This window comes from Gallus gallus, chromosome 1 (genome assembly GCF_016699485.2).
Source record: "Gallus gallus isolate bGalGal1 chromosome 1, bGalGal1.mat.broiler.GRCg7b, whole genome shotgun sequence".
Taxonomy (NCBI): Eukaryota; Metazoa; Chordata; class Aves; order Galliformes; family Phasianidae; genus Gallus; species Gallus gallus.
Window position 1 is genome coordinate 104,661,742 of NC_052532.1, and position 23,794 is coordinate 104,685,535.

A 23,794-nucleotide genomic window follows, 5' to 3' on the forward strand; every position below is an offset into this window, starting at 1 on the left:
GCATCCGTGCTGACAGGTTTATTAGTTTATTTAGTTGTGAAGCTTAAGTGAAGGCTGCATCTTACAGCTGAGGGACGAGACTAGGGCTCTGCTCTCCAATTTAATTCCACGGATTCACAGGCAAGAATCTTAAATCTCCCTGCGTCTCAAACCTCCTTTTGCAGATGGAGCGAATGCTTTCCTATGCGATTGAAATTAAGTGAGAATAAATCCATTTATACAGGTGAGGTGCTTGAGCAGACGAAGTGCTGATGACAAATACCTAGTTAGGTAGGAGGGACTGTGCTCAGCGCCGCACAGTTTCATCAGGGCATCGGAAAAAACACGACATCATTTTAGCTCACGTAAAAAGCCTCTCCAAAATTAATTGAAAGGAATCACACGCACCTCCTTAAGAGACGGCCAAAATTAGCCTGATGCACAGACCTGTAGGACCCACTCAATTACTTTGAGGTAATGCTGCAATAAATTGTAGGTCAGGCATGATGGAATATGAATCCCCGGCCTCCAGCATTCATCTATTTGGTTTAAAAAAAGGAGGTCGGAAGAAGATAATCCGCTTATTGCTCTGGCAGTTTTACTAGGAGAGACTCTAAACGTGAAATTCGGTCCAGCTTTCGTCGTAACAAATTAATTTCATTTGTCAATAATCCCAAATCTCTGCCTCACTCAGCTGCGGGAGAGCCTGAAACACCTTGGGGGGACCTGCAGGGTGGCTCCAGCCCTGGGCACACTGATGGACTCATAGAATCATAGAATCAGCAAGGTTGGGAAAGACCCACAGCATCACCCAGTCCAACCATCCACCCATCACCAATGGTTCTCACTAAACCACGTCCCTCAACACAACGTCCAAATGTTCCTTGAACACCTGCAGGGTCGGTGGCTCCACCACCTCTCTGGGCAGCCCATTCCAGTGCCTGACCACCCTTTCAGAGACTCGGTGCCCTTTGAGCGGGGAGCTGAGAACACAGGCAAGTGAAGCCTTTGGAGAGGCTGCACAACTTGATTCATTTCTGACACCTCCTGAGAACCTTGCTAAGAAACTCACGTCAACACGTTTTGGTACCTCTCGACGCAACGAGGATACTGAAAAGCAAGCACCATCAAGAAGGCATGAGGATACCATCTCTGCCTTCTGTACCAAACTGTGGGCAGCACTAAGACATGACTAACGCCTTTCTGCAGATTGCAGCGAGGCAAGAAATTTTACTGTCATTTACAGAATGAATCAGGAGCTCTGAGAGGAATAAAATGTTCTAAAAGCTTTTACCCTCACATATTTAAACACTCTGTTTTTCAGAGAATTCAATGAAAGTTTAACTTTTAATACGTGCTGGAAATGCTGTAACCCCAGATGCCTTCTCATCAGTATAACACAGTGCCAAAACCTATCTTCTCTTGGATTTGTTTTACTTTTCTCTCTGAACAATCTTGGACTTCGGCATGCCACAAAGAAGCCAGAGGAAGCAACAGGTGGGCAGAGGTTTGGAAAATCTGATGCTGCTCCCTTAAGTGACTCATCATGGGGCTCAATTAGCAAAAGTGCATTAAACATTAAAGGGATTCCTGCACCGAAATAGCTCTCTGCAGCTGGCCGGTCTCGGTGCATTTAAAGTTGGAGATGTTCACTCTGATGAGCAGGTTCAAAACTGCTCTTAAAAAACTGGCTATCTACAGCTTGCCTGCCATCTTGTCTAAATTACAGGTAAGCTAAGGGCGGCCAGCTGTTCTCTGCAGCACGCTGTGCAGAGGAAAGCCCAAGCTGGGTGAGGGTTATCCAGCAATCTCAGGCAGCGCTGGCTAAGACAGTGTTTCAGAAACAGGACAATCAGCTAGTAGACATAGACCAAGCACAGCAGGAACAAAGTTGGAGCAGGCTGTGGTGGCAAGCAACACGCAGCCCCACAAAGCCAGCAAGCCCAGGGCCCCATACAAGGGTACAAGTCCTTAGAGAGGTTGGAAGGCAGGCCTACATCTTGAAAATGAGGTCACCAGAACCCAAAACTGACTTCAAAGGGAAGATCTCAGGTTTCTTGTTGCTCTTCCAGAAGACACCTCTAGGCTAAAACAACTGAGGGTAAAATGCACTGCAAATATGCAAAGCGCATCCAATACATATCATAAAAATGCTGTAAATCTTCCTAAGAGCACAGGACTCTACATCCCCAAACAGCACTATGGTGAAAAGCAAACCCCAAACCCCAAGCTACCAACAGCCCCCGCCAGCACCCCCAGAAGGAAAGCCATTCTCCAAGGAATGAGGTGACAGCCTTGGAGAGCCACTTCAAAGCTCTCTGCTATTCTGTCAACCAAATACAACAATGTACGTAAGCTTTTAGGATTGCCCCTCTCTGTAACTCTACAAATTTTAGTATAGGATATTTTTTCTCTTAATAGATCTATTTGCAACTTTGTCTGCCTGACCACTCACTGTACGAGAACTGTGGTTTATCTGAGCTCCTTTCCTTAGTCCTCAAAGACTTTCAGCTTTTTTTTTCCTTCACTTTTGTGCTCGGCACCAAACAAGCGTTTGTTACAGCACTTCACTGCTTACTTTCACAAGACACATTTCTCCAACATCCTGTGTTGCTGAATTATGCAAAAATAGCATACTCCACTGACATACTTCCTATACATTTCGCAGATTGCTGTATCTGTGTTTTACACACACAGGAGACATGTTCTCTTGAAATGCCTCTCTTCCAAGATACCATCTACCCAAATCACTTCCTGAGATTTACCGTAGGCCTTGTCATACTGATGCTGTGATTGCATCTCAAAGCTCCAATGTGAACTAAAATCTGACTTAAACTGAAACCTAACTAAAACCTGCCTTACTCTCACACCAGGATAAGTGATGCTTGATCCAGGAGTTCATACAGAGCTGAAGCTGTTTTCCTTATTGTTGTAGATTTGGCCTGTCCATCATCTTGTGTCCATCAAACGTTTGGTGCTGGCAGAGGGGAAGCTGCACTGTGCCTAGAGCAGCAAAGCAATCCCAGCTCCCACTTCCCATGCTACCCAATGCTTTGGGGAACCATACCATTCAAGAGGCTTTCGGCAGGCATCATGTGGCTTAGCCTCCCGTCTTCCAGAAGGATTAACCAATCTAAAAACATAGAATCATAAAACTGCTAAGGTTGGAAAAGACCACTAGAAGCATCTAGTCCATCTTGTAAGCTCATCCCCACCACGCCCACTGCCCACGTCCCTCAGTGCCACATCCACACGGCTCTTCAACACCTCCAGGGACGGTGACTGCACCACCTCCCTGGGCAGCCTGTGCCACTGCCTCACTGCTCTTGCTGAGAAGAAATGCTTCCTAATACCCAACCTGAACCTCCCCTGGCACAAGTTGAGGCCATTACCTCTTGTCCTATAGAATGCGACAAGACTCCAGCCCACCAATATGTTCAGTTCCAAGGCAAATCCTTGTTTCCAGCTCCCTCCCTCAGCCCTCCATGTCCCGTCCTAAATCTTTGTCCTTCTCACAATCCGTTCACTGCCAGCCCCTCCCTGCCTTTTCTCTTGCCTGCTACCCTCCAACTCCAACATGGGGCCATGACCCCAGCTCCTGGTTACCTGATGGGCTACCAACAACGTACCACCGGCATCAAGCCTGCCAAACACCCCATTAATGTCACGGAGGTTTGACACAATTACCATTTCCCTGGAAAAGTAGTGGGGACTCCCAGTGGGGTCAGCCATAAGATTCTCTGAAACATGAAGTCTCTTCAGCTGTGAAGCACTGTGAGCCCCAACAAGACTAGGAACAACGTCCCTGCAAAGCCTCTACTTAAAAATAAGCCTGTTCGTTTCTCCCAAAGACACATCCCCAGCACTGCCCGCCCTGCACACTCTCTTACTCTCAAAGTCATGCTTCCAAAAAGCCTTGATTTCTTACTTCTCTCTTGTCCAGAAGCATGAACAGAAGCCGACCGTGCCACATGCTGCAGCCTTCCTATGCTCCTCAGGGACCCCAAATGGCCTCCACAGTCTTTGTGTAGCTCTGGATATTTATATAGATTCACCAAGTCCGGGTGGCCCAAAGCAACTGACTGCATCTACCTCTTGCTCAAAAAAATATATCTTGTTCCTCTTAATTTCTCTTATAAAAGACAAATTTCAAACTTGAAGGTACACTTAGGTAACCACGTCAACTATAAGGATCTGTTCTAAACAGTAAACAAAAGCTGAAATGTCATGCATTCAATTCCTATACCTCCAGGAATGACAGCTTGATGGAACACATCAACTACTATGACTTCTCAAATTTAAAAGAAACAGGCTGGTAAATCATAGTAATTTTTCACTCCATGACAAAATACAAAAAATATACTGCTCTCTAGTAAAAGAAAAAAAAACATTACGAAGAAATCATTCAGATGTTACTGAAGCATTAAGATTAATTTGCTTTGAAAAGACAAAAGCAGAAAGAAAACAACTCCCGTTGACTTCTTCATCAGAAGGTTCGTTCTCCAACTTCTAACTGCACTCAGTTCTGTATTCTGCCTTGAATCTCACACCAAGCCCCCACGCACGGCGAGTGCTTCACATCTCTCACAGCAGCCCCATGCTAACTCCACTCTGGGATGCCATGAAAGTCAAGAAAAATGCAACTTGCCTCTCACTTAAAGGAAAAACAAAGGTGAGGAAGATAATTTTCACCATTGTGGTGCACAGGAAATAGGATCCTTTGTCACGGTTTAAAAAAATAACGCATTAGTTGCTTTGAAACAAAGCAACCTTTGACACCTTATTAATCACCACTTCTACTGAGATTCATCAGACACCCAGCAAATGTTTGCAGTAACCACTTGAATTCATAGCAGCTCTTAATTCATCTGCAGCTCTCACTAACAGCCCCCTGCCCAGGACCCCAACCTGGAGCGAGTCACACTCCCAGGGCAGTGGCAGTGGCTTCAAGTGGGTCAGCTTGTGGTACACACAAAGGGACCCTCCATAGCCCAGGAACAGGAGGCAAAGCTCATGCGCAGCCACTGCTTGGGGTTTGCCTGGCTGAGACTGAGGATTGAGAACACCTCCAGTATTCCTGGCCCATCCCAGACACAATGCCCACCAAGCACTAGTCATTATATGGATACATTTTTTCACCTTTAGATTGGTCACGTTCACTAATTTCAAGTTGGGATGGTTATGCCACACGGTTAATGCCACTGGACACACTGACTTTGGGGATTTTGACAATACCTAGCACATCCCCACACATATTATTAAAATTACTTCAGTTGATTTCAGCTAGATACATCAGTTGATGTGCAAGAAATGCACCTATCAACCAATGCTGGCCAAGATGTGTGCCCAGGACCTGACCCCAACTCCTGCTCTAGTCTGCAAGCACTCCGCAAGCACTACAGCACCGTTGATGCATGTGCAGTGATTTGTGGTCAGGCCCAAGCCAGTTACTCCAGCTTACTTACAGAGCTGCTGCTCATCAGCTGTAACTCAGTTACACCCATGGCAATACAAGGCAATGCAATTTATCTTACATCTCTCTCGCTGAAGTCGCACCATGGCACATCCATCCACTGTAATCCTAACTGCACACACACAGTTACTGCAGCTCGGCTGAAGCCTGGCAATTTGCTAAACTCCATTAACGACACTGAGTTTGAGCTCTTAATTACTCCATAATCAAGACCAGCTCCAGACAACAGTAGAAAATGCAACAGAAGACACTGCTAGTCTTCCGCCAGCCAGCCTTCAGCTACCACCCCACACCTCACTATGGGATCACTTGCGTGCCTGGCTTTCCAAGAACATTTTCAGCTACCTGACAACACGGTATTCCACGTCTTGCTGAAAGCCTAATTGGGAGCTTGAAAAACCAATTACATCAGAAGTGTGTTGCAGCGAATCAACCCAACGCCCATTTGCCTACAAGTCTCTCAGTGCTGGCCGGGGGGCTGCATTTCCAGAGCCCGTGCGCACGCACAAAATGCTTGCTTCCCCCAGGAAGGAAGGGGGGTTGATATTATCACAGATGCTCTCCGCTCCCCCAGTCTTTTGACACCATCCCACGGAGAAAGCAAACAGGCAGCAGAGAGACAGCCTGCTGAGTTAGGAAAAAAGGATGCTGGTGTTTGTTTACGATTCAATTAAGACTTGAAATGCTGTGACCCATAAGGAGAAAACTACACTTTGGTTCCAGAAACCCTTCAATCTGATGTGACTTATGTCTTTTAAGGCACAATAAAAACATAAATATTTACTTGATAACTTCCTCTTTTCCTCTCCTTCTGCACTGTCTGCAGCACAGCTGGGCTAATCCCATTTCCAGCGCTCTGAATCCTGACCTTCTTAAACAACCCCATACCAGGATGTTAAAACACTCTAATCTATAAATAATGTATTCCCCTCATCCAGCAATGGATTACTGTTCCATAAAACTCACTGGAACGCACCACATTGTCTCCAGTTTAACAAAATAATACTGAGAAATACAAATCAGCAGAGAGCTGCCCTCTTTCTTGCTAAATTCTGCCCAAGATTTGACATCAAGATTTCTTTTGCATTTGATTTTGATCTCTTAAAAAATTGTTATGGAGCAGTTGTTCTCTCCTGGTGATCTCCTCCCTCACCACAAAGACCCTTTATTTCTTTGCAGTGGCAGAGACCAGCACTAGCTAGTTAGCCGATGTCAAACCTAAGGGCAGTGCCAAAGAATTTTGCTGCCAGAGTCATTCAGTCCCACCATCAGCCCACCCCCACTGTGCCCACTGCCCACGTCCCTCAGTGCCACATCCACACGGCTCTTCAACACCTCCAGGGACGGTGACTCCACCACCTCCCTGGGCAGCCTGTGCCACTGCCTCACCGCTCTTGCTGAGAAGAAATTGTTCCTCATATCCAACCTAATTTGTGTCCAACCTTGTGTGTAGCTTCATTGAAAGTCATCTGTGTCTGCTCAGAAGACCAGTATCTAGCTGGCTTCTTCCCACCTCTGTACTCCCCCGGGCTGCGTTGGTGCAGAAGCAATGCCTGCCCTGTGCTGAAGCCAGCAGGAACCCCATCACTGATTTCCTGGAGCAAAAGCATAAAGCTAAAGCAAATGCTCGAACGATGCAAATCTGTGGCTTGGCAGATTTAATCCCAACATACATTCTGGAAAAACAAAGTGGTTCTGCTTCAAAACAAGTTGGAACCCTCTTGCAAACAGACGGGCATCCTTTCAAGAGCGAGTTCCTTGAGGAGGTGCGAGCAGGCACGCCGCACTTCTGCTCTTGGTCCCTCAGCGCCATTTGCCATGATTAACACAGTGATTCGCCACACGTTTCTTGTAGCGCACAGATCACTTCTGCCTCCGAAAGGATTGGGGAAAAACAAGCAGCCCACTGACACCCACAGACCTGCTCCTTTGGCTCCAGAACACCAATTGCAAGCGAACACTTCAGTCACCCCTGGAATACCGAAACGCCATCAGAGGAATTAATAGCTGCCTTGACAATGGGTTGCTGGCATATTAAATGAAACCATTAAAGCTCTAACATTTAAAACGGCTACAGCGTGACTTTGTTCTGCCAAAAACACACGCTCTACGCTTTGCCTCCGCACAGGAAAATTCCTCAGAGCAGATAAGCTGTGAATCAAACCTCATGAACCCCACTGCTTCCATCAGGAAGCACCCAGCATCCCGGTGGCAGCGGGTCCGGGTCGCGGTGCGGTGCCACACTGACAGCCCCAGGGCCGGGCCGGTTCTGAATGCAGTCTTAGTCACTGTAACTGCATGGCCAGGGTGCCCACATTTCCTGTCACCAACACAAGAATTAAGCAATTTAGATTTAAAGATAGCGACTGATACATGGAACAACTTCGTAAGCCGAGGAGTAACCAGAAAAAGAGAGCAACTTGATGCAGGACAGCCTCGCGCAGCCTGCTTCTGCAGCACCGCCAGGACGCGGCCAAGTGCGAGACCCCTCACACCCCCCTTCTCACCTGATTTAGGGGTGCTGCAGCATCGCCCTTCAGCATGTTTCAGCTTCCAGTGCCAGGCAGAAACACCTAACAGAGCCCAATTCAAGTCGAAACCTTTTGCAGGGCTCATTTAAACAATTAAAGAGCACGGCAACCTGTAATTACCAAAAATACAGCCAGGCAGCTGGAGAAGGGAAGCATCTTGAACAAGTAACAAGATACTACATTTTCTCTCTGAGGGAATTCAGCTACTAAATACCTGGCTCCTATTCAATCACTCTGAGTTCTCCCTGCCTGCAACAGAAGCGCGGTGAGTCCGTACCTGCGAGCAGCACAAGCCCCAAAGCAGCAAACAGTGCCTGACGATCCCATTAAACGTGACTGAGAAACAGAAACACCTCCGTCCGCGCTGGGAAAAGACGCAAGCTGAGAGAGGAAAGCCTCACAGAGGTTCCCGGACATGCTGCATTTCAGACAGCACGACAATGCAACAGCCCACAGACGCATTTCAAAGCCTGAGCATAACTGCCGTCCCCAACCCGGCCCCCAGCAGAAGTTTGTGCTGCTGTAAATCAGCTTACCGTTCATCATCAATAGCACAAACATCTTTGCCCGCCGTATTTCACAAGCGCCGGCTGCCAGTAACAGAAAGGAGGAAGCGTCAGCGTTTCATTCCCCTTCTGCTTCAGAGTGGGTGTAACTCACGAAGTTTCACGCGAAGATGAGATGGGCCCATTGGGTGTGTTTGAAGGCTTGGGCTCTCGCCATCCCTCCCTCCCTCTCCCTGTAATCCTCACAGCGCCTCCCGGGCGCTGGCTGGTGGGAACTGCTGCCACTCAACCGCTGGCTCCCGAAATCCCAGCTCCTGAGGACTCCCCTCCAGGGTGGCTTTAACTCCCCGGCGTGACGAAGAGTAAGGGCAGCCCGTAATTACAGCACCCGGCCCGCCGACAGCGGCAACTCACGCCTGTGACCACAGCGCCGTGGTCCCCTCTGTCACTTCGCTACACTGTGCCCTGCCCAGGGTTTGCGTGCATTTTCAGGGGACGACTCAACATAAAAACTTCCGACCTATTCTGCACTCCTCGTTGTTGTCCTCGACTCTCTCGTGTACCGCAAGATCTCTCCTCAGGTATTCCTCTGGGAATACGTGCACGCCCAACCGTCCCATGTTTGGCTGTCCACCGGTGCAAAAGCGCTTGCAGAATCAAGGACTGAAGAGATCTGAAAGCTGCACACGGGTCAGGTATTTCTGAGCCCACTGCTTTCATGCAGCTGTTTCCGAATTCCAACTGGATCAGCACGGTCCCCAAAATCAGGATTTTCTAATGGCTGCTACCAAAAAGAAACATACATGCAAACCCTGAACGGTTGTATTTATCCACCAGCTTCCCCTATTTTGACTCTGTGCTCAGTGATAAAGAAGAAGAACAGCTATCTGCTTGGAATGAAGCAGACAACGCAGTCAATGCTTCATACAAACAGAAATCACCAAATTAAACAACAAATTAACATTTACAGCTCAGCGTGATGCTTCAAAAACACAGAGCACTAACCGTATCCCAGAAGTTCTGACCTCTGCAGCCCAGAAGTAACCACAGGCTGGGCGAGGGACAAAATGATTACAAAAAGAAGAAGAGACTACAAAAGATAGGCGCAAGACCCCACTGTTTTGTTCAACTGCAACGAACACAGAGCTACGGGGCTCCCCATGCTCAGGTGCTATGGATGCTGGAGGACAGGATGGGAGGAGAAGAGACTTGCCCGGAACAGCTAAGCCGAGGCAGCTGGACAAATGATGTGATTCAGCACAATCCTTCTTATACACCCCGTTATCGGAAATAGGCATGCATGCAAGCTGAGTTTACTTGCAGAACAGTCAGTTTTAGTCCACTTCAAACAGCAGGCTTTGTTTAACTTCACATCTAAGTACTGGCAGTGTCAGATCTTTCCGATGTATCTGCCCACGCTCAGAAACCACCGGGTCCCCCAGTGGCTGCAGGCACTCCTGCCGAGCAGGGCAGTCCTCCATCGCAACAGCAGAAAGGGCTGAGGGAGGGATGGGCCTGAACACATGCTTGGAAAAGAAAGTAATGGAAAGACCAATCCCCAGCCTTACAGCTAATTTGAGCACAGAAAGAGTAAAGCCAAACATCTGTGGGCCAGCCAGGAGAAGGAAACCGCAGGCAGACCAGGGGAGCAGGCTGACTCCTCCTGAAGTGCTCAGGGAGGGCAACAGCAAATCCCAAGCAGGCTAGCGAGCAGGTTTGGCAAGTTGGGAGTGATTCAGATGACGGCTGCTCCCACCTGCTCCAGGTTCAGCGGGGCACAGCAAACACTCACCGTCTTCAACGCATGTGAACAGCCCGAAAGGCAAAACCAGGTTGGGAGCTCCCATGCCATCTGCACTTAGTCACCAGCACCAAAATGGCTTCTCTGTTACGTGGAAACTGGTGTGTACATATACACACGCATGCATACACACAGGCTCCCTGAGATACAAAGCAATTACTCTCAAGTCCCAAAGAAGAAGTATATATGCTTATGATGTGAGATTGAAAGTGATTGTCTGAAGTGTTTTTCAGCTTAGAAAGACCAAACGAGGCACACCCTTTTGCTGCAAGCCTTAAATGGATTTGCATTTTGCTACAGCGCTTTGTGACGCCTTCTCCTGCCTGCTCCTGGTTATCTAGAGCAATTCCTCAACCAGCCCAGGGTCCCCCCAAAACACAGGCTAGATGTGTCTGCCTTCCCCCCCCTAGGAGCTGCCTTCAGGCAAACAAGGCAACAACCAGTCAGCCTGGCCATCGATGAATTTTAAATTGGTGCAGGAGGACCAAAAGCAATAATTTCACCTCCTCATCTTGACCCGGTGCAAAAAGGATGACCCTTTTCCAAAGCCAGGCTGAGGAGCATGGCCTGCAGAGGCCCCAGAGATTTCCAGAGAGAAGCAACAGGCGCAGGTAGGACGGGGAGCAGCCAGCTGGCAACACGCCGCCGCAGCCTGTTGGTTCAGGCCCGCCAGCCTCAGGAGAACAGGCGTTTCCAGGCCCAGCCATGCTGTCAACCCCGCTAAACCATTTCAATACACGCCTTTTGATGTGGGCTTTCTTCCAGACGGACACGCTAGCTTGTATAAACCATGGTGCTCCCCTGAGATTAGCAAAGACCTACCAAAACCTGTTCGGAGGCAACCTAGCATATTTTGGGCCAGAGACAGGCTGCTGAGCCGGCCAGCCAGAGGGGCCATCACCTCCACTGGAGTGAGAGAGAAGTGGCCACCACACAGCTAAGCCCTGCAGGCCTCTGGCTAGAAGTTGACATGTAGTCGGCGTGAGAGATGGCTACACTCTTCCTCCTTTTCTTAGCCAAATAAAGATAGTATAGATGGGAAAAGCCCTTTTCTTTCCATCATCACAAAAAATAAAATCCCGACAACCGTACAAGGAGTCTCCAGGCCCTCCTTGAGTCCCCTTCTGCTGAGGAGAAAGATATCCCCTGCGTACCAAGGCCCACGTCAGCTGGGGACATGACTGCAGGACAGCACCTCCTGAGCTGTGGAAGAAGAGACACGTTCCCAGCAGACACAAGTCCGAACCCTGAGTAAAGGTAACTTCATCAGACCTAATTAACATCCTTGGCTTCTCACACCCAGGCACACCTGCTAATTAGCACACATGAGTTAATATCATTTTAACAATGGATTATCACTTTGGGCAGAGAAATGGTTGGGAGTAGCTTCAGTACGGTGACTCACAGAGCACAGCGGTAAGTTAAGATACGAGGAGCATCAGGGCTACGCAGACCGTATCTCTGTAACTATGGGTTACCTTACAAAGCTGAGGCGCTTCAAAAATTCATGATTGTATCAGCTGTATTTTCCACTGATGGCCTTGGAGAAGCATCCCATCTGCAGAAACGCCCTGTATCCATCCTGCAGACATCTGGAGCCTTGCAGACCTTTTTTCAAGACCTTGATGGCAATGGTGGAGTTTCTAATGAGGGAAACCGCAGAGGACAGCATCCTGGTCTTGAGTATTACCTGCTTTTGTCAACCCTCTGCTCAAGCACATTCAGGACACAACCCAGGGCCAAGCAGGCAATTATTATCTGCCAAGAGCAACAACAGGCTGCACACTGAGATGCTGATGGCCACCTCCAGTGTTGGTGGCGCTCCAAACATCCCATAGCCACAAACCAAGCCGGTGGTGCAAGCGAGGCACCCTGACACACTTGGCTGTGATTCCTTTTTCACAAAACACTGCAAACTACAGCCCTATAAGCACAGCCTGGGTTTCAGAGTTCAAGTTGTTTCATGTATATCTTTGTGGATAATGGACACTTGTGGCCAAACTGCACTGGGGGCTCTACTCTGGTAACACCCCTGTCCTGAAAGTAACACCCACGCTAGTACCCATGCAGCCTCACACACCCAGAAGGAGTTATAACAGGACAAGGGGGAATGGTTTTAAACTGAGACACGGGAGGTTTAGGTTAGATATTAGGAGGAAGTTTTTCACACAGAGAGTGGTGACACACTGGAACAGGTTGCCCAAGGAGGCTGTGGATGCCCCATCCCTGGAGGCATTCAAGGCCAGGCTGGATGTGGCTCTGGGCAGCCTGGTCTGGTGGTTGGCGACCCTGCACATAGCAGGGGGTTGAAACTCGATGAACATTGTGGTCCTTTTCAACCCAAGCCATTCTGTGATTCTATGATTCTATGATAAAGCAAAAGGTTGTCATTGTCTAGGTGAAGACACGGTTTGGTTTGAGCCACCTTTTATTCAATGATGAATTGAGACAGAAAGTCAACACAGGCTTCATTAATTGCTTTTTAAAGTCTCAGCTTTTGAACTGGATCTCTGTGATGCAGAATCTCACAAGAGGGCACTGATGGAAAACCATGCATTACCATCAGAATCACCTTTACCTCCTCAAACTGATACTTAACGCTGCCCGTCTTTACTTCATCCAAAAAACCTGCAAGCCAACCCTTGCTGATTAAAGAATTTTAACACCATGAAAACTTATACCAGATTGAATGCATCCATACTCCCCTTTATCAGAACGAGTTTCTCAGCCTCATGTTTCTATTTGGGATTAGGAACAGAATAGTGAAAGACAAGTATTGTTCAGCCGCAAATAGTTCCCTTTCAGCCTCTACAAAAGTAAGCTAATGAACTACAGGTTTTTTGTTTTTTTTTTTTTCCTTTGGAGAGGTCAGCATATATATCAACTCATGGGAAAACTGATCCCAGTTGTTACATGGCAAGGGTAGCTGAAAGGTTTCTAATGAGCTACAGGGAGGGGATGGTGGCAATCAGCCAGCACACTTGCCTGCGAAACCACCATCAACGGGCACGCACTGCTACCTCTGGAGCAACGAAAAGTTAGAAGTGAAGATTTGTATTTCACTGTGCCACTTGTTGCTTACAGTTCTCACACTGACTCTGCAGAGTGTGTGAAATCACACGCCAACACTCAGCACAAGTCACCCCACATGCAAACGTAGGAGCAGTCTTTACCGGAGTCATCCAATGCATACAAGTAAAGCACAAATCCTGCTGTATAGAGTCATATAGAGTACTTTAGGTTGGAAGGGGCCTTAAAGAACATTGAGTTCCAACCCCTGCCGTGGGCAGGGCTGCCCCCCACCAGCTCAGGCTGCCCAGGGCCCCATCCAACCTGGCCTTGAGTGCCTCCAGGGATGGGGCACCACAGCTTCTCTGGACAGCTGTGCCAGCGCCTCACCGCCCTCCAAGGAAAGGATTTCTGTATAACATCTAACCTAAATCTCCCCTCTTGCAGTTTAAAGCTATACCTCCTTGTCTTATCAGACTTAAACTGTAAAACATCGTTCCTCCTTCTGCTTCTAAGTTCCCTTCAAGCACACAGGATTCCTATCTAACAAAGAGGCTTACTTCTAGTCATCTAGCCTCAAGAAAACCTAAGTTGTGAGGCTGCCCTGGATTCACAGAGAAGCGCATGCACACATGTACCCAAGGCTGCTGCAAGCTTCTGCAGCCCCAGAGCCCAGGGAGGGCTCACAGGGTGCATGAGACTCCCCTGGGGATGCAGCAGGGCTGACTCAGGGCTGGCTGCAGCCTGCTCGGTCCACAACTGTCATTGTGGCGCAACAACACTGCAAGAGCTTAATGCTGTGGGATTGCTTCCTTTTTCAATGACTGGGATCAAGGAGACACATTTTATTCAAGAAATATAATCCTAACACCTCCTCTCATTCTTTTGAAAGAAACCACACAGTAGCTGCTGTCATCTTCTTGGTACATTCTGACATGCTTCCACCACACCACTGCCAATGGTTTCCCTTTTATTGGAAAAAAATCAGTTCAAAATGAGTGACAAGCTGTACACTGGTGATGATGCTGCCAGGTGATGGACATCGTAGGTTTACATTAGTTGTCAACATTTCTCAACGCTAAAAATAGGACTCACAAGCTTTTCGTTTCACCACACTGAAGTATTAAGCATACAGGACATTCACGTCTTCAAAGGGGCCCTAAGCTGCCCAAAGCCAGGTAAAGCCCGTGACATACAGCAAAAGTCTCTGAGCTTTATTTATTTTCAGAAGGAAAAATCAGCACACTGCCATATGAAATTTCATTACAGCCCTGGCCAAAGTAAAGATGTTGCTCACGTTACTCACAATGTGAAATAAAGCAACACAATATGGGATGCAAACACAAACAAGGGAAGACAGAAAGGCAAGCTTAGAGGAGAAGAGCAAAGAAAAAAAAAAAAAAGGCATCTTGGAATCCCAGATCGTGGTCCAGAACCCACTAAAAGCAATGGCAGAGATCTCCCCAGCACAGCAAATTTCAGCCTAAGGTCTCTGGACACCTCCCTGGCGCCCATGGAGGGATGGCTCAGCACTCCTAGGATGTACAGCTCTCTCCATCCCAAAACATTTAATTGGTTTTCACCTAAGCTCCGAGGAGGCGAACATAAGCAATGTGGGAGGGATGGGAAGGCCCAAGAGAAGCAAGAAGGTTGCTGAAGGCTGACGTTTCTATACAAGCGATGACTTCTCCCCCCAAAAGGGACCTGCTGATGGAAATAAGCATTGCAGCAAGCTGTCCAGCAGCAAGGTTCATGGTCATTCAGGTAGACGTCCACCTTATTTTGCCTGGTGTAAATTCCCAAGTGACTGTACCTCAGTGCACTAGCTTTGCTGTACGGCACACGCCATATGCCTGTGTTTCAACTGCACAGAGAGAGAACCCAGTGTCACAAGGCATCACTGGTTGCGCATCTCCACGCCCTGGTAAGATGGAAGGAGTGGGGCTCCATCTGCTCTGCATGCAACACAACTTCTGCACTGAATGAGACTACTGAAAAGCCCTAGTCACAGCAATGTCATTTTCATAGGTAAGATGGCATAGGAGGGGAAAAAGAAACAGAGATCATTTACAAACCAAATCCTGTTTATTCATTCCAGCTTGCTTGTTCCATCTGAGTCACCAAGACGACAGGCAGAGTTGTCCCTGTATTAGGCCAATATTTATAGCAGAAAGAAAATGAAGCATCATAAGGAATAACTAATTAGATGTTAACATAACACTGTGTAGAACTGAAGTAGCATCCCACTGTGCTTTATAAATAATTAGCAAATTAACTTTCATAATACCTCTGTGAGGCAAGTATTTTACCCATTCTCTACGTGGCCAAGCAGAGAGCAAGTGGTTTGCTCACGGCCACAGACCTTGAGCAGAGGCAGAGTTATAGTTGATGCCCTGGTACTGTCATTAACACCAGCCCAGTATAAAGCTCAACAGTACCAAAATAACTTAATTAATTAAAATGTCACAGCTGGCTCAAACCTACCAAAATCCACGACGCTGCCTAATGGCAGCCTCTGCCCCACCTCCAGCAATGGCTCACCGTGCACACAAGGCCCTGTCATGAGCTGGGAGAAGGGGGGCAGGAACCCAGGGGGGAAAACCACACCACCCGCAATAGATCCAAAGTAAACAACTCTGAGCAGCTTCCCCTTTCCTAGATCCCCTTTCCAGGCGTAGCCAGGAGGCAAACGGGTATGAAACTAAAAACAGTGACTGTAAACTTCCACAAACATAACTGGCATGACAGGAACCGCCCTCCCAACACAACTTTTTTTTTTAAATGCCCATTTATTGAATAAAATCATCATCTTTGGTGATTCCAAACACTTTAAGGAGACTACAACAGCAACAGTGATGCTGTTTGCACGCTCCTTTTTGCCACCCCTACCTCCAGTCCTCCCTGCATAGGGGTGATGGGCACAGCCAAAGCCAAGCCAGCTTCTCAACAACCACTCACTGTCAGGCAGTGGGAATTGGAAAACCATGGAAGGGAAGCAGCCGGCATACAGGATGGATGGCAGAACAGACAGTCCCAGAGGTGCCCACAGGCACTTTGCTTCTCTGAGCTCTCCACGACAGTACTCTGAAATTAAGGGTGCTCTTCCACAGCTGCCCACGCCACCCAAAGCAGGCAACAAGGCCAGCTCAGAAAGCTCCCACCGCTGCCCCATGGCCCAGCTTTGCCAGTTGTTGCAGAGCAGATGACGAGGTAGATGCAGGCTAAAGGCATTGTTTCTCATTGTCTGGTGCCTCCCATGACGTACTCGGAGACCCTCACAGAAAGAAACGGTACAGAAATGTAAATGGGTGCTATTACTTTCTGTCAGATGCATGTTAAGAAAGTAGGCAGACCTGCATCTATTTTAGACACAATGCATAAAAATAAAAGATGCTAGCTGACTGTACGTGTTCTCATTTTTAGAAAACAAGCTCTATTTCTTTTTTTTTTTTCCTCTTTCCTATCTTAACAGCCAGATGGTAAACAAACTCCCCTCAATGTCACAGCAAAGAAAAGAAACCCCAATCTGGTGTGAACCTTACCGTATCTGAGCACACTCCTGACAGTCTTTGCATATAGCCTGTCCAAAGCCCTCCGGTGTGAGCAGAGACCTTACCTTCAGACCCTGCTTAGAGGGTAAGCACCGCTGACTTCCACATGGCAACTCAAAATTATCAACATCACAGCAGGACTCGCCATCCCCCAAACATCTCTGAGATTTCAGATCAGCCAGTTTTATGTCTTAGTGCCTTCCCTTTTTCTACCTTTCCCGTTGACTTGTTCGAGCTACTTTAGAGGTCTCCTTCCCCCTTATAAAACCTCCTATCAAGTCATTTAATTGAAAGGCAATTTTATCGGGCAGTATGTGCTATTTGTCTATTCTTCCTTTTTATACTCACCTTGTTCACTGCAATGACACAGTATCAGTAGACAGTATTACTGTCTACTTGTTTGCCTGCCCTGTACTCCTCAAAATGAGCAAACCAATAGCTTCGAGGCATAGCTTGTCACTGTCTACAGCTGCTGTCAAGCGCTGTACCCATTCTAATGATGCCCATGCTATGGTCATGTACAGTGCTACAGTCGTCATCAATTGAATCACTAGTAGTTTTGTCTGAATATATGCAGATATTCACTGTGAAGATGCCTGAGGTGAGAAACGAAGCCGGGCCACGACGCCCAGAGAGGCTGTGCAGGCTCCATCCTCGGAGAAAGCCCTGGACAGCCCGCCCTGATCTCAGAACTGGCCCTGCTTTGGGCAGAGGGGTAGACTACATATCCCCACACATCCCTTCCCACCTGAGTGACTCTTGTGACTCACGAATCCCAAGCTCAGGGGCACAATCTCAAACAATTATGAACCAACTGCTCAGGAATGAGTCTGGTGGAGGGGTAAAAACTCCATGTGTAGAGATCAGCCTTCCTAAGTGCTGGTCCACCCAACCACACTGCCTTGCAACTTACTCACAGCTTGTGGAAGGGTTTCATCCAGTCAAACCGTGCCACTGACAGTGACGGATGGATCCTGCCTCCGTATAGATCAGCTGTCAGTCTTGCCTTCCAACTGAGCTCCGGGGCCAGCCACAGCACCCCAAGGTGCTTCAGCCCAGCTGAGATGAGGGCACACAAGTCTGTGGTTGGGCTTAGCTCTGAGAGCCATTTCATCTGAGGGACACTGACTTGCAACAGAGGTCGTAGCATTACCCAGCAGCGGTGGGATAAGGGCACAACTGTCTGCCAGGTACACCGCTATCTACACCCTCACGCCTACCCCATAGCAGAACAAATTCAGAGAGCTTCCATGCATAGTATGGAGGCCAAGAGCAAAGCACGTCAGAGACACGCTAAGATAGGACGCTATTTAGAAACGCCACTGGCGTATTTTACTTTGAAAAGCTTCAAGATTACAGGAAATTGTTCAGACTCCCCCTGTTAAAACAAGAAAGTGAGAAGCATGACCAGGAAGCACTGTTTAAATGTTGGCTCTTTCTCATGGTTAGCAGGCAAGGGAAGGAGGTGAAGAAAAAAGAGCAGGAGAAAAGCATGAAACGTCTTCTATGAACCACAGTCTGAAGTCTTTGACTTTTTCCCGATACCAGTAAATCCAAAAGAAAATAAAGTCTCACCAAATCTGGTTCCAAGCCCCTGGCTAGAAGAAGGTCACAGCTTGTTACAAAGCAGGCAAAGTATATGGTCTGCAATATTCAAACACAGGCTGTGCTCCTGCAAGTCAGCTCCCGAGTAATCACAGACCACTGACAACGCTCACTGGCAATGCATACATAGGCACACACGCATGATGTTACACACTCACCTTTGGAAGACCTGCAGTTAAGAGCCGACCTGAGCCTGCAGCTACCCCGCTGCCACTCAACCTCTACTTTTTTCCTTGCACAAATGTATGTTTTTAAACGCTCAGGGATGATTAATATCCTTTGAGTGATCTCTAAGACTGAGAGTTCATACGCAGATTAACTGCTTAAGCAAGCTCAAGGGCAGAGACCAGCTCTCTTACGCTGGCAAAAACCTTGTTCCCTGACAATCACAATCATTTCAGAACTGCTGATTAATTTTCCTCATCCGAACTTCTTTTTTTTTTTCCCCTTTTCAAGTCCCGCCTGTTCCTTTTATTTGAGGCTGTTCAGTATTTGCTTCTTTCTTGAACAAAAGGGGCTGGCTTGCGATTAAATACAACATTTGGAAGGCTGACTGCAGCACTGCCTGCCCTAAGTCACAGAATCATACAATATCCCAAGTTGGAAGGGACTCGTAAGGATGATGGAGCCCAACTCCTGGCTCCAAAAAGGACCTCCTCATTTTATAAAAATCATTTTAAAAACATAGAAACTGCATGATAAGCTACACTACCATTTATTCCTAGTCATTTTCTACCCACTGCTGACTGGTTATCTACCATTTCCAACAGGAGTTTGGCTTCTGGATTATTCTGATTATTTATCCTTGACATTTATCTTTATATTTCTAAATGTCTTTTAAAAACCCGGTTCAATTAAAAAAAAAATAGAGAAAGAGATTAAATGATATCTTAAAATGAATGTTCAGAGGAGTTTATAACCCTGCCATACATTCATCATATACAGTCCCCCATATCCTGGGCCGCCATGGCTAACCACAAGCAGGACTTCTGCTGCCTGACAAGGGTCTTCTGTCTCAAAAACCCTCCATGGATCAGGTCTAAGAAGCTCTGGGAGATGTCAGTGTCTTAGGACAGATGCTTCCCTGCAAAAGCCTTTGTGGCCCAAGTTATTTCTCCTCCCAAATCTATTCCTATTTCCCCTCCCATAAGTATGTGATTAATATACAGCAGCCTGGTATAAACAGTAGTGAGTATGCAGTAAACTGGCGATAAATGGGGTAGCAGCAGGAAGAACACAGAGATATGTTGCAGAGCAGTACAATAGTTTGATTTAATCAGTTGAGTTACTTGCTGAAAAACAGTAATCAGATACCACAAGCTTATGCATGCCAAGAATGCTGCACTTGAAGAAATCACTTCTATAACTCGGGCCAGTTTCCCCCACTGTAGCTACAATTAGCAGATAAGGGAATTCTTCAGACTTAAATGATCACGTTCCACATTTGGGAGCTCAGCAAAATACAGCTGAGCTATCTGGAGGCCAGACGAGGCCGGGCCAGCACAGAGGGTGTGATCATCCATCTCCTCACCCACGTTAGGGACACAGGACGGGCCTCACAGCATACCCATCACGAGAAGGGAGCCTCATGCATCAGCCATGGAGGAACACCCTAGAGAAAGCCCTGCAAAAGCTGAATCAAAACCATGGAAGGCCAAACGTCTCCTGCAACCTTCCCATTGGGCGATCCCACAGCACGAGCCACCCAGAGCCACCCCAGGAAATGAAGGCCAGCAAGATCTTCATTGCACCTTCATTAAATGCAGTGTCTCCAGGCTGGGCTTTGAGTCAAAATCAACATATTCAGGTGCTAATATGACCGAGGCTGTAATTCCATGTTATCTGAACCAACCCTTCCCCACAAAAGGGGAAAGGATGTGCATGCCCTTCCTACTCCTCCCTTCCCACATACCCCATGTCAGCCCTGCAGCACTCTCCCCCACCAACACTGGAGCTGTCCCACCGGCTCCAGGACTACTCCAAGCCTCTCATAACGTAAGACAGCTCTGCTTGTGAACGTGGCAAGACGTGCACATCATTCTGCTTTCATTTTGCCAGCGGGCTGCAGAGGAGGGAGACCTTCCTCTCCAGCCAGAGGCAAACTCCTCATTGATGGCCCTCGAGTCTCATGTGGTTTTTTCGGTTGGTTGTTTTTTCCATGCACTGTCAGTCTGTACCCCAGTAAACGTCTGCGCATCTCTTCATAACATAAATGTCAGCCTTGCTGTGGACTGGAGCCTCAGGATTACCGCGCTGGCAGAATTAACATATTCCTCATAAAAAAATATAACATTTCATAACATTCCATTATCCACTGTAAACTGCATGTGCTTTCACTCCAGGGAAACTGGAAATATCACCCAGGCTGCCTGTCTTGCCATTTATCCACGCGCTGGGGCATTCTGTTTGATGACAGATCAGCCTTCTAGTTTCATTCTTCTTTCTCTACAATGCAGGAAGGCTTTAAATCTTTTTTTTTTTCCCCCTTCTGTCCTGTTTTTGTCTTTATAAACACGCCACGCTATAAAACCTATCACTTGAAAAAGCTTGGAATCCCGGAACAAACAAAACAGGGCATATTTGTCAGGCTGAACGTAGCTCAGAAGGAACCTACGGTGCTCTCTGCCATAGAGAGGCGGAAGAGGCAAGGCTCCAACCCATTTATACACAAGTTGGGGTCCACGGTCAATGAAGAGGCACTTGAGAACTGAATCTGTTCCCTTCTGCGGTTTAAACTCATCGTATTTTTCCTTCCCACCAGTAGGCTGGGCTGGCTGTAAATTCAAAGATTTGCATAAGCCACAGATTTTGTCTGCCTCTTTGAAAGGTCAAAAATTAGAGGCAGTACAAACAAACACACATGACAAATAGGCCAGCTGGCAGCAATTTGGAGTGACCACACGGAGGAAGTGTGGAGGAGAATAAGGGCAGGACAGGAGCCTTTAAATGCTCGGGCCTTACATATATTGTAAGTTACAGGCTGCCTCGGGGGAACGTCATTATTTTTCTTAGCCGGCTTTGTATCTTTGCAGAGCTTAGTGACTGACTACCCAGATTTAGTGCTGTCACGTTTCTATGTAAACATTTCTGAATATATATTCTTTGATAAAAAGATGCAGCTGCTGACATGGTTTCTCACGTAAACATTTTACTGCGCGTTCTATTTCGTATTACAGAGCAGCCTTCACGTTTTTATTCCTGAGAGACCACTCAGTCTCTTCTGCAGGCTGTGCAGCACTGCCCTACGGCCAGGAAAGGAACGCACACATAAGCAGAGCAAAAGAGGGGTGAGCGGCAGCTGCAAATGGATGCGCAGGAAAGTTTATTTACCAAAAGAGAAAGACCCCCAACAAACCACCCCGGTTGTTACTCACATCAGGGTGTTACAGTAGGAAGGCTGGGAAACATTTGTTGTCCTCTGTAGCTCCTGGAATGGAAAAGAAAGATTAACAGGTCAGCTTCAAACACCCGGCCAGACGCGCAGCTGGCGTTAATCTGCACGACCCTCATTACCTGCAACGGACCTCTGCCAAATTCTGGCAGCCAAAGAGCCAGCCAGATTTTTATTACAAACATCACCTCGACCTATTAAGGTGGGGGGGGGGGGGGGGGAATAGTTCAAATCCAAATTGCTTCTCACTATTTGCTGTTGCTCTTTATACTTCGCCAGAGCCACGAAAACCCAATTAAGTCGGTTCCACTTTTGTTTCCAGTCGGCTCACTGCAGGCGCTCACGGCTGCGGGATCTGAGGTTGCAAGTCCTGCAGGGAACATTCCCTTGTTTAAAAGCAGCTCTTTCCACCGGACTCGGCTTTAATTAATTGTAGCATTTCTATTGATCTGCAGCTTTATAAAAAGCTTGGCTTCGGATGGCACGCTGTCAGTAACGTTAAATTAGGGGGCCAAGCGTGGTTTAGACCGCCTCTCAAAAGGCAACAAACAGAAAGCACCGACTTAGGCATAAAGTGGTAAATTAAAACGCATCTTAAAAAAAAATAAGGCTGTAAAACACTCATCCAGCCAGAGCAGTAAGAGGTCACCCATGCCCAGCTAATATTATCCCCACATGTTGTCGGGTGAGCCAAAGTGTGGCTGACGGACGGCTTCCCGAGCGGTCACCCAGCCCAGACACACCGGGGTCGTTCCCTCTGACCGACTGTCTTCACTCCATCTGCAAACACAGCTCCACGCAAGTGCTCGCTGATGGCTCTTCATTTAAAGCGGTTGTTCTCCGCCTTGTGGAATAAGTCTCCCCTGTGACTTATAGGAACACAGGACCTCCCATCGCCATCCAACAGCACAGCCAGCCCTTTCAAACCCGTCCCAAACCCACAGGTGATGTAACACCGCCAGGCATCCCTCTGATAAACGCACCTTCTTCAAAACCTGCAGAGCAATTTCCATCTGAGAGCAGCAACTCGTACCGGGGCTTAAGGCTCTCTTCCATACAACCCCTCCACAAAGAAAATCTGTGCCAGCTGCTATAGGAACACGGTTAATCTCTGCAAGCAGATGTCAGCCTCCAAAGCTGAGAAAATGACTTTGTTCGTCAGGAGCAGGGAATTTCAACTGCACAAAGTTGAAATGCCCCGATGAATTTGGTAACTTAAACCCAGAAAGGAAGCACCTGCTTTCTGAATAGCTGCCTAATTAAATCCCGCTGCTGTTTTATGTATTCATAATTCAACGTGAGCAGTCTTTTGCTAGTTAACAACGCACTGGCTGCGCTCAAACAGCAACCTAGCCAGAAAGAGTGGAGGGAACTGCTGAGGGCAGACCTGTTCCCACAGGGAGACCTTCTCCTGCCACAGCTGGAGGGCCCGGGGCTGGGTTTCAGCTGTGCTTCTCCAGGCCGCAGTTAGAGGCTCTGGTAACCTGCAGTTGACTTGTGGCATCTTCCCATTTACTCGTGCCAGTGCTGGCACAGAGTGAAAATAGGGGGGAGGGGGGGAACAACAACACATACAAAAAAGATTTTGCATTTTGGTATTTTCACCAATAAAGTAAACAAAATGAAAGCCAAGAATACAAGGAAGCGATCAGTCTGCCCACAGGATTAGCAACCGCAACAACAAAAAGCAAGAAAATGTGGCAATCCCCTAAACCGAACTAAAAATAAAGCGGGCAGGATTCTCACGGCAGCCCTCTGGACACAGTGCTGCCTGAAGCAGCAGGAGCAAGGCTGAGCAGGGGCTGGAAATGGGCCACACTGCATCCTCACCCGGCAGCTGCACTGCAGCGGTCACGGAGGTCATGAAGATCATGGAGATCTTCACGGGTGAAGGGGACAAGAGGCAGAGCTGATGTGTGAGGTCCGCATGGGTGACCCCAGGGCTCTG

At 47.7% G+C, this 23,794-nt stretch overlaps 1 protein-coding gene across 9 annotated transcripts in view; it reads right to left on the reverse strand.

Annotated features, from left to right (window-relative positions):
* The window catches only part of TIAM1 (T-cell lymphoma invasion and metastasis 1), a 175,202-nt gene that overhangs the window by 106,270 nt on the left and 45,138 nt on the right, over nucleotides 1-23,794 (reverse strand). For 2 of the 9 annotated variants that reach the window (XM_046900819.1, XM_046900822.1), the window contains exons 3-4: nucleotides 22,096-22,216; nucleotides 21,830-21,882 (exon numbers count right to left, since the gene is read on the reverse strand). The exons of 2 other annotated variants lie outside the window; for them this stretch is intronic. Coding sequence is in view for 2 of the 7 variants with exons in the window: in XM_046900799.1 (XP_046756755.1) it covers nucleotides 7,960-8,068 (109 nt within the window). In the remaining 5 variants the exon portion in view is untranslated. Of the gene's footprint in view, nucleotides 1-7,959; nucleotides 8,582-21,829; nucleotides 21,883-22,095; nucleotides 22,217-23,794 lie in introns of those variants that run through there. 5 more of the 9 variants (XM_015299661.3, XM_015299665.3, XM_004938381.5 and 2 more) reach the window with 3 other exon arrangements.